Source organism: Limulus polyphemus, unplaced genomic scaffold (genome assembly GCF_000517525.1).
Source record: "Limulus polyphemus unplaced genomic scaffold, Limulus_polyphemus-2.1.2 Scaffold153, whole genome shotgun sequence".
Lineage (NCBI taxonomy): Eukaryota > Metazoa > Arthropoda > Merostomata > Xiphosura > Limulidae > Limulus > Limulus polyphemus.
Window position 1 is genome coordinate 526,382 of NW_013665763.1, and position 14,878 is coordinate 541,259.

The window sequence follows — 14,878 nt, forward strand, 5'->3', positions numbered from 1 at the left end:
ATGTTGTACTCAATACTCATCTTCCTTTATTGAATCATTAATTTTAGACAAAACACTTTATTAGAAATTCTGATTTTTTTTTTGTACAAAAGACTTATAATGTTTACTGAAAGCTCGCCAAATTTTGTAAAGATGCATAAATCGTATCGTATCGGACGATGTATCGATACAATCGTATCACGGCTTCACGTATCGCTTTATCGCCACACCTTTAGTATTTACCTTTTGGTATATGTTTCTCTTCATTACACTACATATTGATTATCGTAGCATTTTCCTTGTTATCAAAATGAACTTTGTGTTATTAATGAATTAACATTAACTCGTATACCCATCTTCCGCTGTCTACAAATTACAACTTTCTGTTTCGAACTTATAAGATCCGGTAGAGGGTGGGTCGCGGGGTCGAAGCACAACGCCGAACATTCTGTCCCTTTCAGGCATGGGGGCGTTAATGTGAAAGTTAATCCCACTATTCGTTAGTTAAGAATACCTCAAGATTTGGCGGTGGGTGTTGTTAACTAGCTGCCTTTCTTCTAGTCTATTACTTCAAAATTAGAAACAGCTAGCGCAGAAGCCACGAGTAACTTTTTGCGAGGTTCAACAAACACCTAATTTGTATCTATAAACAACTACATAAAGACTTCGAATAAGACAATTCGCATTAAAAGAAGAAGAAAAAGCTTATCATGTATTCAGAAATAAGTATTTTTATAGTGTGATCTTAGACAATGTGGACTAGATTCAAGTGAAACGTTAAAAAGGCATTGATTTGATGTTAAAAGAAACAGCGATCAAAACAAAAAAGTTTAAAACATATTTCTTACGTCACTGAAAATGTTCATCGTATGTATGAAAATGCCTGTTTTGTGATATATTACAACAGGAGTATATGAAATGTATTCTTTTCTCGTAACTTCATTAACTCTGCTTAACATTAACTCTGTTAGTATTCTAGCAAGGTGTAAATTACATTTGCTCAGATGTCCTTCGAGACGATACTTTCAGCAGCTGAAGTATGCTAACAAGACATTATTGTAAGGTTATTCTTTCTTCTTAGCGTTGTAATTATAAAGCTGTAGCTTCGCATAATTTTTTTAAGTCCAGTACGATTGCTAAAATGTAAAGTTAATTCGGGAAAATGTTATACTTTGTCTTTGATGATAGAAGATATTTTATTTTTTTAAAACGCTTAAATAATTGTGAATTTTTTTTTTCTGTGCTGTCGGAAAAAAAAAATCAATTATCCTGATAATTAATACCAGATATAAGGAAGAACCTAACTCTACTACAGTCTTCATACTTCATTTTATCTTCACCATTAGGCTTAAACTGCTAATTAATCAAATTGTGATTACTTGATCCAAAATCGCCATAAGGATCGGAAACCTAAACAAAAGTGTGCAAGGTAACTTGCTGTAGTCATCAAATTGATTGAAAAAAAAAGATCCATTTTCAACCATGGCCATTTTATCTTTTTTGTTCCCAAAAAGAAATGAGAACAATACTCCACTTCATTGTTTTTAGCTTTTTGATAGTACGAGAAACCATAACATGCAAATTGACAAAAATGGTAAACATTTTTTTTTTTAGCTCGAGAAAGTAAACATTACACGTAGTGTGTTGTTATTGTTTGTTCTACATGTGATTCGACCATGTTTGAACGTATAGAAAGAAATAGGATATCAATCATTTCTTTCTCAATATTAGGGCTTGATTGCATCTAGATGAAGTTGAAAGTCTGAAATTGATTGTAAAGAATTAAGATGGCCATATGGGAAACTTTTTATCCAACCAAGAAATTGAAAATTCAATGTCAAAATTACAGGGAATATACTTAGCCTATATAAATATCTATATAGAGCGATGGAGATATTTTAATTATAGTCGTCATGACTTTTTATTCAATTAAATGTAATGAACGTAAGGGTTATAGGACACAAGTTTAAGAAGCTTTTACATTTTTCATCAAGCAAAAATAGCAATTGTGGAACTATCCTTACAAACAGATGGTAGCACTAGCAATGACAAAGTTAAAGATGTGTGTGTTTTCTTATAGCAAAGCCACATAGGGCTATCTGCTGTGTCCACCGAGGAGAAACGAACCCCTGATTCTAGCGTTGTAAATCCGAAGACTTATCGCTGGCCCATCGGTGGACAGAATTATAGTGAATTAGTTAAAAGCGACAAGTTAAAATAATTAGAGAAAAACCTATAATTAACAACAGCTGAAAGTACATTGCAAATATCATCAAACTTGCTAAAGATCCATTAAAAATCTGAAAATTGTACTAGAAATCCTGAAACGTAATAATACAAACGGGCAGACGACCAGACTTATATCATACAATTATGTTTAATCCTACCATTCAGAAGTCGAAATGAAAATGCGAATAGAGAGAAACAGAAAAACAAAACACACGCAGAAAATACTGTACACATAGTACAACCAGATGAAACATACTGAACATACATAGATAAAAACGCTTAGCAGATTTTACAACATGGCTACATTATTTTTAAATGTTTCCCCTGTTTTTGCAGGCAAAATTCCAGATTTTCTAGACCTGCACACCGACATGTCCGACACATTGTTATTTCAACTTTTTCCCATAATTGTATCTAATTAATATTACTTTACTTTGTAATCTGGTTGAGGGACAATAAAATGTTGCATTTTTATTTATAAAGGCGTATTTCGTTTGACCTATTATCAAGCGCAATGAATTCGAAAATTGTCACCAGAAAAGCGAGTGCGACTGCAGAAGATTATGTTAAAATATACCAATAATTAACGTAAATAAGCGGTGCTGGTTGAGTGTATGAACAGGTTCTAAGATTTAAAAGAAAAGAAAGTGCCACGATTTTCGCTGATGTTTTTAGGTTATGAATAGAAAAAATATATATCTTTTTATTTTCTTTCCTTTGTCCATTTAAAAACAAATTCTGACTTTACTGGGGTTTTCTGATTCGTGCTTATTCTCAAGCATAATACATATATATGTAACTCATTCCATCAAATTCTGTCTTCTGAGTACAATTATGCTACTTCTGTAATATGAAAATATAATGATTATTTCTTAGCGTGATATAATGGTAAGCGTTTATTAAACATTCGAGGTAAATATAGTACGTTGTTTTGAAACGCCACCAGCTTATACTCAGTTTGAACTAAAAGTGGCACATTAAGCGAATCATCGAGATAAAAGCTCTTTGTCATAAATGTGCCCACCACGACTAAACAATACTTTTCCCGCCTTTGTCGGGACTATAATATTGGTCAGTTATTCTTTATAATAAGTCTCTAAAGTAAGATTAGCAGAAATTTAAGATACGCAGTCGGGTATTCAATTATCTCTTATATTTACTGAAACAATTCACCTTATTCTAGTTACTGCTGCATAAGGCGATGTATTCTCTTAAACAAAAATGCTCCAGTAGCACGAGTGTACTAAAGAAAACAGGCAACGTTAAAAAAAGAACAAAATAACCCAAAAGTGGTGATAAACATGGAAATGCTTCCAATCAGGTCGTAAGTATTTAATATTGTAATTTTTCTGCTATCACATCTCCTGAAATAAGGAGAAAGCAGTATGTGGAAAGCTAGATCAGAGAAGTTTAAGCAGTAGTAGTATGCGTTTTCATTTATGATTGAAACAGTTAAGTTTGTTTCTTGTTAAGCAGCTACGCAATGGATCATCTGTGCCCTTTCCATCGCGGGTATCGAAACCCGATTTCTAGCGAGTTCTCAGACTTCTCGCAGAGCCACCGAGGTGGGGTGGGGTGGGGTAGAGTAACAAAATTGCACCCATCTTTGTTTACATCGCAGCAAGATTGAATATCTTACTTTCAGATAAATTGCATATTTTGGTTAGAGCACTCTACTCGTAAGGGTCGCTGATTCGAATCCCTGTCCCACCAAACATGCTCGCTCTTACAGCCGTGGGAGCGTTATAGTATGATGGTCAATCTCCCTATTCGTTGGTCAAAGAGTATACCAAGAGTTGGCGGTGGGTGATGATGACTAGATGCTTTCACTTCCAAATTATACTTTAAATAATTCAAGCTCTCGTACCGCTTTGCGCAAAATTAAAAACAAATCAAACTAAACATATACTAAAGATTAAATAAGTAGAGAAAACTTACTTTAGGAACCCCTAGAGTTCAAAATGTAATGAATAAAAACTATTGGAAGTTCTGTTTCATTTAGTTTCTTCTTTATTTCATAAAAAAATTCCAATTCCTTGTCCAAAAATATATATATTGTCACTTTATTATGTCAGCAACATATTCCAAAATAAGAACAGTCAGAGTGTTGATAAGGTCTTGGATTATCCTCAACCAAGTCTCTGAAAGAGCTGTTTTCAGGACATTTTTAGTATCCAGAGTTCACGTCATGAAGTGTGATATATTTTCGAAGAAGATCCAAACACGTTCTATGTAATTAAAGTCGTGTTATCATGAAGACCACTCCGTTTGACTAATCTCTTATTCTTCACGGAAAGTATCCACTAATTAGCATGGTGAGGATGGAGGGTGTATTATCTGTTATTAAGAAGAAATCAGTTCCAACTGTAACACCAAAAGTCGTAGGATGTGGCCCCTATCATAAATGATATCAATGGCACTATTCTTGCTTCCACTTTAAATCCCCTACCTGTACGTTCCTGTAAAGAAATGCCTCCAATTTACTCCAAGTGCGTACAAGCCTGTTATCTGGTTGCATAGTGAAGCATGGCTCATCATTAACACAAATCTTCCTGTACACGTTGTTGGTCCAATGGACGTGTTCTGGGCACTGTTTCAATCGAGCTGTTTGTTCCTTGCTATGAACGGAATGCTGGCTTCCATTTATTCAATTTTTTCCCCCACGTAAGTATAAAAGACAACAAAAAACATAATGTCTTCTCTGAGGTCTAGCCATGGTTCATAAGCAATCCCTGTAATTCACTTCAAAGTGACGAATAAGATAATACTCTGTGAGGCCACTTATATTTCTATTGAACGGACAGTCAATTGCATTTCAAATCACACGAATGATCATCAGGTGTCCGATTTTCAAACAATGAACTGAGAGGGAGAAGATGCATAAGAATTATTATTTTCGGCATTTTCTCTTCCTCAATACAAAGTTATCCTGTCATATAATACTAATGGTAGACTTGGTTCTCATTTGTGGCGATATCGTTTGAGATATTATGATATTAGTAGCAAAACTACTCAATACTTTGGCTCAGAGGTAAGTCTGGGGGTTTATAACGCTAAAACCCAGGCTTCTATACTCGTTACTTAGCTTTGCGCTTAACAGCAACAGCAATCATAACAATATAGGTATTATTTTATTTTAGAGGAAATACGAATATTTCAAAACGCAGGAAGATATCTGTTTTATTGTTGTCTATTGTACATTTTAGAGACATATTTCTTGTAATAACATAAAATCGGAAACAACACACGCAAAAATTCACATATATAGTTTATTTAACAAAGTTCAAGCTGAGAAGACACTTATATCTGGCTATCCAGGGTATGTGCGTATCTTCTTCAATTATATATATATATATATCAGTTTACGAATATTTGTAGTTTTTGTGTTTCTTCTTCTGTCATGTTATGTCATGTTCATGGACATGACCTTTTACTAATTTTTATCGAAAGATATTTTGTTTATCCAAGGTTAACATTCAATCAAAATTTAATTCAGTAATTTTGGGTTATCGCTGATAGTCGAAGTTACTGCTTCCTAAAAGTCGTAGTAATGAGTATTGATGATAAATTTCAGGCTCACAAATTAAGCTATCTTTAAATTCAACTCCTCGGAAAACTCCTCTCTCGCGGGCTGGAAAACACAATCTTCATTAAAGTGCCTTCACTTTTTTATTTACCGAAATGAATTAGATAAATAATGGTTCTTTCTTAGTTATTCTTTTAAGGTTGAGATGTTCAGAATGTCTTAAATGTCAGAGGTCAATGAAAGACCTACTAAGTTAGATCGATAGAATATTACAGCGTCAAAAAATAAACCAACTTAGATATTTTCTTTATGTTAGTTTCGTCATTATATTGTACCAATGACAAAACAAAAAAGCACGATTATGTTGTTACTGGTTAGGGTATTCGCGAAAAGATACACTTGGGTTATCTGCGCTAGTCGTCCCTAATTTTGAATTATAATAGACTGGAAAAAAGGCAGCTGATGAACAGCAAAAACCGCAAATTTTTGAAATACTGTAGTCTGATCAAATAGTTGGATTTGATTGTAAATTCTTATGACGCATCCAGGGCCCCAAAGTGCGGAACGCTATTTTGCTGTAACTGGATGCGACCAATGGATTCTCGGATTCACAGTCCGGCACGATAAATATTAAGCCACACGTACAATAAAGAAGTATAACAGAAACCTAAAAGTTTATCCTCAACACGTGTTTAATAGAAGAAGAAAATAATTATCTTTCCAGACTGCTTAGCTGTAAAGATCGAGAGCGCGTAACCACATTAGCAATATTATCTAATCAATTACGTTCCAAAACAACCAGTACAAGCCGACCACATCTTGAAGTGTAGCCATAATATACGTCACATTAACTATATAACAATCAAGCGAATTTCCACAATTTATTTCTGAAATATGTTTATAAGCTAACATTTATAATTCAAAGTCCTTCAAATGGCTTTCCTTCAGACCACAGATTTTGAACGTTGTTTGTTTGTTCGTCAGAACAACGCCTCACGCACACTGTGGACTAAACAGACAGATCAGATTATGGTTCAGACACAGCAGTCCATAATTTCAAACTGCAACATGGAGAGAAAGTACCCAATTGATAACACCAGCCGTGTGAAAAAGCTTCTCATAGTTGAATAGAGAAATTGACTGTTACTTTTATATTGCACCAACAGATGAAAGTGCGAATCATTTATCGTAGAACCACGTCTCGAACTCGAGAATCTCGGATTCTCAGTCCGATATGCTAACCAATAGGCCATCTGTATGTCGTTTTGTTCATCTTATGTCCTAGAACTACAGCTGTATGTCAAAGCTAATTTACAAAAAGAACATAAAAGATATTTAAATTCCGTATTGGCTCATCTAAGCTTTTCAGTCGGTTTTTATAGGAAAAACAAACAAAAAGAACCAGTTAGGACGCATTTACTTTTCAAAAGACATGAATGGAATGCACTTATTCAAGAAAGTCCGATGTCATTGTGGAACAATATATCAATTGTTTAGCCTGATATTATTAAGCTTACGATTTGCCGAAGAAAAAGACGTAACAATTATTCTGATGTAGCAAACTGGTTAGGCTTGGCGTTTAAAAAATAGATTTTCAGAATAAAAGTAAGGGAATGTTGAATTACTAAAACAAGCATAAACGCCAACACTTTTTCTTGGAAGTATTGACAATCATTATATCAGGAGCATTATACAGTACGGAAATACTGGCAACGAATATACTTGTAGTTTGTGTGAACCAAAATCTACAATGAATTGCCACTTATTGCAAAATTGCGTTTCACTGTTTAAAGTTTGCAACTACCATAAGTAAGTTTATCACTTAATGCATTATTCAAACAATTCCGAACCGTTTTGGCACTTTTTAAATAAGTCATTGAAACAGGTAAAGGCTTAATCGTAAAATGCATTGATCTGTAAATCAAAAACGCCAGTTACATATCTATAACGTTGAACTGGCCTGTTTTATATCAGTCATATATTATACAGTTACATATTTATAACGTTAAACTGGTCTGTTTTATATCAGTCACATGATATACAGTTATATATCTACAACGTTGAACTGGCCTGTTTTATATCAGTCACATATTATACAGTTACATATTTATAACGTTAAACTGGTCTGTTTTATATCAGTCACATGATATACAGTTATATATCTATAACGTTGAACTGGCCTGTTTTATATCAATCACATATTATACAGTTACATGTCTATAACGTTCAACTAGCCTGTTTTATACCAGTCACATGATATACACTTATATATCTATAACGTTGAACTGGTCTGTTTTATATCAGTTACATGATATGCAGCTATATATATCTACAGCGTTGAACCAGCCTGTTTTATATCAGTCACATGATATACACTTATATATCTATAACTTTGAACTGGCCTGTTTTATAACATCAATCACATTACACATATATATATCGTTGACAAACAAGTAGTTACAATCTGGCAAACGCCTTTCATGCCTCGAAAATATTAATTTGTATATATAAAACCATTAAAAAAACATTTATATTCAGTTCGGACAAAAATACTCCCGTCAATTTTACTTTCATGTGTAGGTATATTCTGCTTAACATATACTTCGATGTAAGTTTATGTTAACGGCACTGGATTCTGTCCTATGTGTGATAAACATAGAGTTGTTATACACCATTTAAAACACTCAGTTAATGTAATTCGAGTTATAGGTTAATATAACATCCTACAAGTATTTTAGTGCAAGTACTTATCTATAGTACTCAGCTTTCTCTTCAGGATTTCAACTTTCGGGTTACCATCAGTGGCCTAACTAGACCTCGGGGAGTACATATAAAAAAATACATACATGGGACCCCTTAACAACTGTTTCTAGCTGTTGTGGGGGTGGGACTCGGAGAGCCGTGAACGTGGTCCAGCCAGTAAGACTGGTAGTTGCACCCGTGGTTATCATATGTAAAGTGGCCTGTGGCTAGTTGCTTCGACTTGTAGTTGAAAGGATGCGGGTTCGAGACTTCCTCGCGTCATGTCATTGTGTCTTTATCTCAATTACTTCAGTCTACTCAGCTATATAATGGGCACCAACGGTTAGCCGGGGGTTAACCTGCGATGGAATGGCATCCCATCCCTGGGGAAATGTGTCACTATTATCATCTGCTTGTGGCACAGGAAACCCTGCAGTGCTAAGCACCGGCTTTATGTGCCTTTCAGGCACGAAGAAGATTTACTTACTTTACTTTTACTTAGTTATATCTAAAGTCTGGTACCGAATTTATTCTCGAGAAGATTAACCTTCGGATTCTTATATCTAAAGTTTTGTTTGATGTTTTTTGTTGTTTTTTTTTCTTTTACTGCACGTTCTATTAAATCGAACAAGAACTCGTGGAGTTATAAGGTGATTGAAGTTACATGTACAGAAGGTTTAAGTTGCCTTCCTTGGAAATATCAGAACAATCTACTTATTCAAAAAAGATATTTATTGTTCTAGTAAGTATATAAGATCAGAAATGTTCTAATTTAGTAATAGAGCTATAAAACAGAACCGTATAAAATCGTTCTACTTATGTAAATTTTTTTGACAAATACATGTTCAAGACAGGTACATTCTTTGGGAAAGTTTATAGTATACGGTTTCTGGGGAATGTATTCTGGTAAGTATATCACAATATTATACGCTAAAGCTAAGTCCTCAATAGGTTTTATTTGCAGGATGCAACAAGTGGTTTATCTTGAACTACAAGAAGTGGGTCATCATCTTAAATAATGCTAGTTATGTAGTCTAAGAAGTGAGCTAATACCTTAATATACATTATCAGTAGATCCTAAATAGTAGGTTAACATCTTAACAGATCTTTTCTGTGAAACCTAAAAAGTTGGTTAGCACCTTAATCGACGTTATCTGTGGATATTCAGAAGTGGCTATAGCACCTTACGATCGTAAAGAGTGGATCGAAGAGTTTCTTCGATAGCTCTGACCTACAGGTCATAAAAGTTAGTCACTTTAAGAAATTGGTTATTGTTATCTTTATATACATAGTAAGTACTTCAATTATTGTTTATTAGTCACTTTAAGAAATCGGTTATTGTTACCTTTGTACACGCAATAACCAATTTCTTAAAGTGACTAATAAACAATAATTGAAGTACTTACTATTACCTTTATATACGTAGTAAGTACTTCAATTATTGTTTATTAGTCACTTTAAGAAATTGGTTATTGTTACCTTTATATACGTAGTAAGTACTTCAATTAAATAATTAAATAAAACGAAGATCAGGACATCAATGGACATTACTTATAGGAGTCATCAGAATGTCGAAAAGAGTTAACCAGCATATCAATACTTGCTGTTGATCAAAATTATTAACACCAAATTACCGACCACAATAGATTCTAACTGGTTAAAAAAACAAAACAATTCCACAATGGAAATGATGAATTATGTTTGGTCCGAACATAAGCAAGTCATGTTGGACTGAAACGTAAGTTACATTAAAAAATTGCTTTAAACCCACGAGTGCAAATTAATTATATATATATCTGAATAGTTCGACATACTTTCATGTTCAGTTTATATTGACTTTATGTCGGAACCTGTAACAAATACCTTATCACTGCTTTATAATTTATTGTTCAATGTTTGGAGTCAAAATCTACCTGATGTATAGTTAACAATGTAAAATGAATACAGCACGAATAGCCTATAATGTATTACGTTACAAAATGAGCTCTATAGTATTATTCAAAACGTTTTGCACACTGCGTCGTTTCACCTAATAAGTTTATCGACACTGAAAGAGCCAGTTAGCATCCTTTTCTTCTGAGCCATCGATTGTTCCACTATCTCGCACTATCCTAAATCTAAATAGCACCAAAAGTGTCGTATTGATATTACCCCGCAAAAAGGAATTCTAAATGATACTTAAAGAAACCGCTTAAATAGAGAGAAAGAGACTTCTAAACACTCTTAATGTGTGGTTTTCAATGTGGTTTCATATAATGAATAAACATATCATGCTCTGAGTTCTATGGGAAATGGGGAACTCATCAAATTTTACCGAATTGCTAGTTGGATTATAATATATGATGTGGTTACTTCTAATTACCTGTTAAACTGTCTGGCATTGTTAAGTGAGATTACGTCCTATACTTTCAAAGCTAAACACACACACACACACACATATATATATATACAAATAAACTAATCCAAAAACTTGTTTCTTTAAAGAAACTAAAGTACTGAGATTTTACAATCAACTGTTCCATAAACAAATATATTTTGAAATAAAATGTTATTAAGGTGTAAACTTTGGTTAACACGTGTACTAGAGATGCTGTGTATTATACTTTGACATCTGACGTAAAATATCATACAATGAAATATGTGTTACCAAAAACATGTAGAATCTACAGCATTAACAGATGTTTCAATCGCCATGGAAATACATTTTTAAACAATACATTGATGTTACTTGATAAATGAATAAGTGAATGTAAAAACTGATTACAATGAAAGTAGTTACGCGTTGTAACAACAATGATTTATTCTTTAAGCTATGAGGTTCGTGTGTATATACGCTAGAAGCACAATGATACAGTATGGTCAATGATGAATCTTCTTGTACCATATAGGTTTATAAACATTGTAGTTACACTATAAAAGAACATAACTAGAGACAAATGCTAAAAGTTTGTTGTTAATGTTATTGCTTGTAAACTCGGTGAAGTACTGTATATGCACACATTATCGTTACTGTTGTTTAGTAAATAATTTTTAAAATCATAAAATGAATTATGTTTGGTTACCGTTTCGATCTGTCATCATGGAGTTTTGGATCACAGCTAAGCACCCTGTGATATTACTGTGTTCTGAAGCCGAACATGCTCTTAACACGAACAATGAAAAGCTGTATGAATTATGTTTGGTTACCGTTTCGATCTGTCATCATGGAGTTTTGGATCACAGCTAAGCACCCTGTGATATTACTGTGTTCTGAAGCCGAACATGCTCTTAACACGAACAATGAGAATATCTAGTGTTGCAAATGTGAATATTTTTAATGCTTCTAAGTTAGTCGTCAACTGAAAGTAACAAGCAAGTGAACTATTATTAACTAACTAAATTCTGGCAGACTCCAGTTTACATAACAGCAGCTGAATGTGTGAAAGAACAGCTAAGTCAATCGCTGATGTAATTACACACATACACCAAGGCGACGTTGTTTTTTGACTTATGTAACATTTTGGAGAACTGCAAACTGTCTTATGACACTTCTGTCGCTTTTCTTAAAAACGAATACATAGATTTTCGGAGTTCCAACTCACGTCCTCACTAACTGGACATAATAGTGTAATTGGCTGGAACATCTGTCTGGGTTCATTCTTAAGTGTAATTGTTTTTAGAAATTTGAAGCACTGGATTTTACACTACTTCAGGACGATTCAATTTTTCGATGTTAAACATTAGTAAGAAATTTGTCACATACAGTAATTTTTGTATAATCCTTACCTTGGACATTTCCATAAGTTACGCCAGTCGTTTACAAATGACACTTGCTAGTGGCCCTTCCTGACTTTGGATATATATTTCTAATGTCAAACCAGGTGTAAATAAAGTAAGTTTCCACAAACTTTGCTAAGTTTACGCGATTTTGATACATGTTTTACTATTAATTTTATTCTTCATTATATCTAACAGATGTACTAATTGATTAAACTATCCAAAACTGTACCTCAACTCCATTCCACATATAATGAACATCATGCGGTGAAGGGTGCGAGGGCAAATTCACGTGGGCATGGTCAGCCATCATAGACATCCAGTGCACGAGGCCTGATGAGGGTGACACCGGGCGAACAGGGGCAGCTGAGTTGGGAGCAGACAGGCCCGGTGACTTAACATACGAGTCTGGAGTAGGAGGCCATACTAGAGCCGCTTTCTAAGTGGGTAAATAAAAATAAATTGTAACCGAAAAAAAAATTTAATTCTTAAACATAAGCTGACAAATTATAAAACAATGAAATCAAAAACTAATCTAATCACAATGGATAAATGTAATGAAGCTCTGAAAATAAAAAGTTGCAACTTAATCAAATACTATCGTGGGTAGATATATTCGCTAAACTTTTAGAAATACGAAATGAAATGTAAAAAAAATGAGCGCATATGTAACTATACACATAAAAGAAAAATGACAAATATAAATATATATTTATTATCCTAACCACAGCTAGAAATGTGTTAATAAATCCAACATTCCAGAGTTCTGAATTTTTTAATATTACTAAAGATAAAAAGGGCTTCAAACTAGAACCATCTAATGTTAAGCGAAATAAAATAAAAGAAGCAAAGGTGTTAATTGATTAAAATAAATTTGTTCGCCACACCAGTTGCGGTGATCCATTCCTCTTTCCCGCCCATTTACGCCACTTTTTTTTAAACCTTGATTTCATTCTGAAAGTTAAAATAAGAGGGACATGTTCCAGAAAATAGCGTAAAACTACTTTACCGAATACATGGACGCTGAACCACCAAGAACTCCGAGTCTGGGGACTGTATTGTAGGAGTCCACGTTTTTGCCCGAAAAATAGCAATGTTGACCACCGTAAAAACTCTCCGACCCTGTACTGGAACCCGACGAGGGTGGGGACCCCAGGGTAGCAGCTGGTGGGTAGCCGGGCTCGGCTAACCCGTTTTCTTGCTTTATCGACACGGCGTAAGGTGATGTCCGGGGATACCTCGGGAAGCCTACATCAGGATGGTGAAATTCCAAACAGGACTGCATGTGCATGAGAGAGTCAGAGCCAAAGTTTCAAGTTACACGTAGTTCACCACACAACGAGACGAATTCACACGCTACAAAGCCACGCAGAGCTAACACTGTCGCCTAGAGCAGCTTCCAACTTCTTTAAACGCTGCTCCGGACAAAACAGTGTGAATTGTCTGGCCACTGAGAGAGATCTGAACGGTGAGCCAGTGCAGTACTGTACTCAAAGTCTTGTGGACGAACTGATTAGCCGCGTGTCTTAGCCAAGAACCGCCTGCTGCCACTGATCGGCATGTGGTAACTTCTACGTGAGCAGTCGCCAACTGAGTCCGACTACATCGCGAGCCCCGCGGTAAACTATAGTGTTTTTTTCCTATTTTCAACTCCTTTCTGATGGACTCAATACAGTCATTTCAGGTGATGTGCTGTAACAGTCGAAAGCGCCACCGCCTTGAAGTACGTTCCAACTCTCAAGATGCCACTAGTGTCGGGCTCACGTCACGTGCGAATGTGCAGTAGCTTCTTCCCCGCCCTTCCACAGAACACTGACACCCCTCATCCTTTCCCCTCTTCTTCCACGTTCCCCTCCAGGGGCCTTCTTACCTCCATATGTGATGTCTTCTTACGTTTCTTATTCAACTCTCTGGAACGTACGAAAAGCGCTTACAATCCTAATAACAACAGCATTTAATTGCAATTGCAATTTCAAACGTTTGTTGTATTTTATAACATCCTATATCTTTTATTTATTGATTCATTTCTCCCCCACCCACAATCTCAACACATTTCGTAAAGAAGCTGATGAACCTATGATAAAAAGAACTTGTTGTGTGATTTGTTTACAATTTAAATATCACTGAGCGTGTTTAAGTCAGAAAAAATAAACCCCCACCAATGAAAAAAGTCATAGAAGTATAAAATATAGATAAGGTTTATCCAAAAAAATACTATTTTCAAATGTTTAGGGAGCGATGAATATCAACATATATATTATAGAATTATAATTCTTGTTTGGAACATTTATTACCTAGCATAAAAAATATATTATTTCACTGAAAGTTAAGGATATTAAGAAAAAATTGATAAAAATTGCACTTCTTAAAATGAGTTTAAAGGAAATAAAAGAACTGTGTGACTTTTTTGTTTTACTTGTTGCTTATAATGTAACTACTACAATATACAGTAATGCTTAAGACACCAGAGAAAAGCGCTACACATTTAGTGCATCATTAAAAACGTTTAATTCTTGGTACTCCAGAGAAGCAAATCACTTCACATTAGGGACTTAAAAGTGTAATTGGTTTATAGGTTAAATAGGTCAAAGCTTAACTTTTCGTCATTATTGTTATCCAACTGTATCGATTCGTAAGTGCAAGGTT

General features: G+C 34.5%; 1 protein-coding gene across 1 annotated transcript in view; it reads right to left on the bottom strand.

The window, feature by feature from the left end:
• The window catches only part of LOC106476213 (zinc finger protein rotund-like), a 178,481-nt gene extending 164,106 nt beyond the window's left edge, over positions 1-14,375 (bottom strand). Inside the window, exons 1-2 of the mRNA XM_022381216.1 lie at positions 13,242-14,375; positions 12,465-12,671 (exon numbers count right to left, since the gene is read on the bottom strand). Of these exons, the coding sequence (XP_022236924.1) occupies positions 12,465-12,671; positions 13,242-13,523 (489 nt within the window). The 5' untranslated portion in view covers positions 13,524-14,375. The remainder of the gene's footprint in view (positions 1-12,464; positions 12,672-13,241) is intronic.
• Positions 14,376-14,878: the final 503 nt, after the last annotated feature.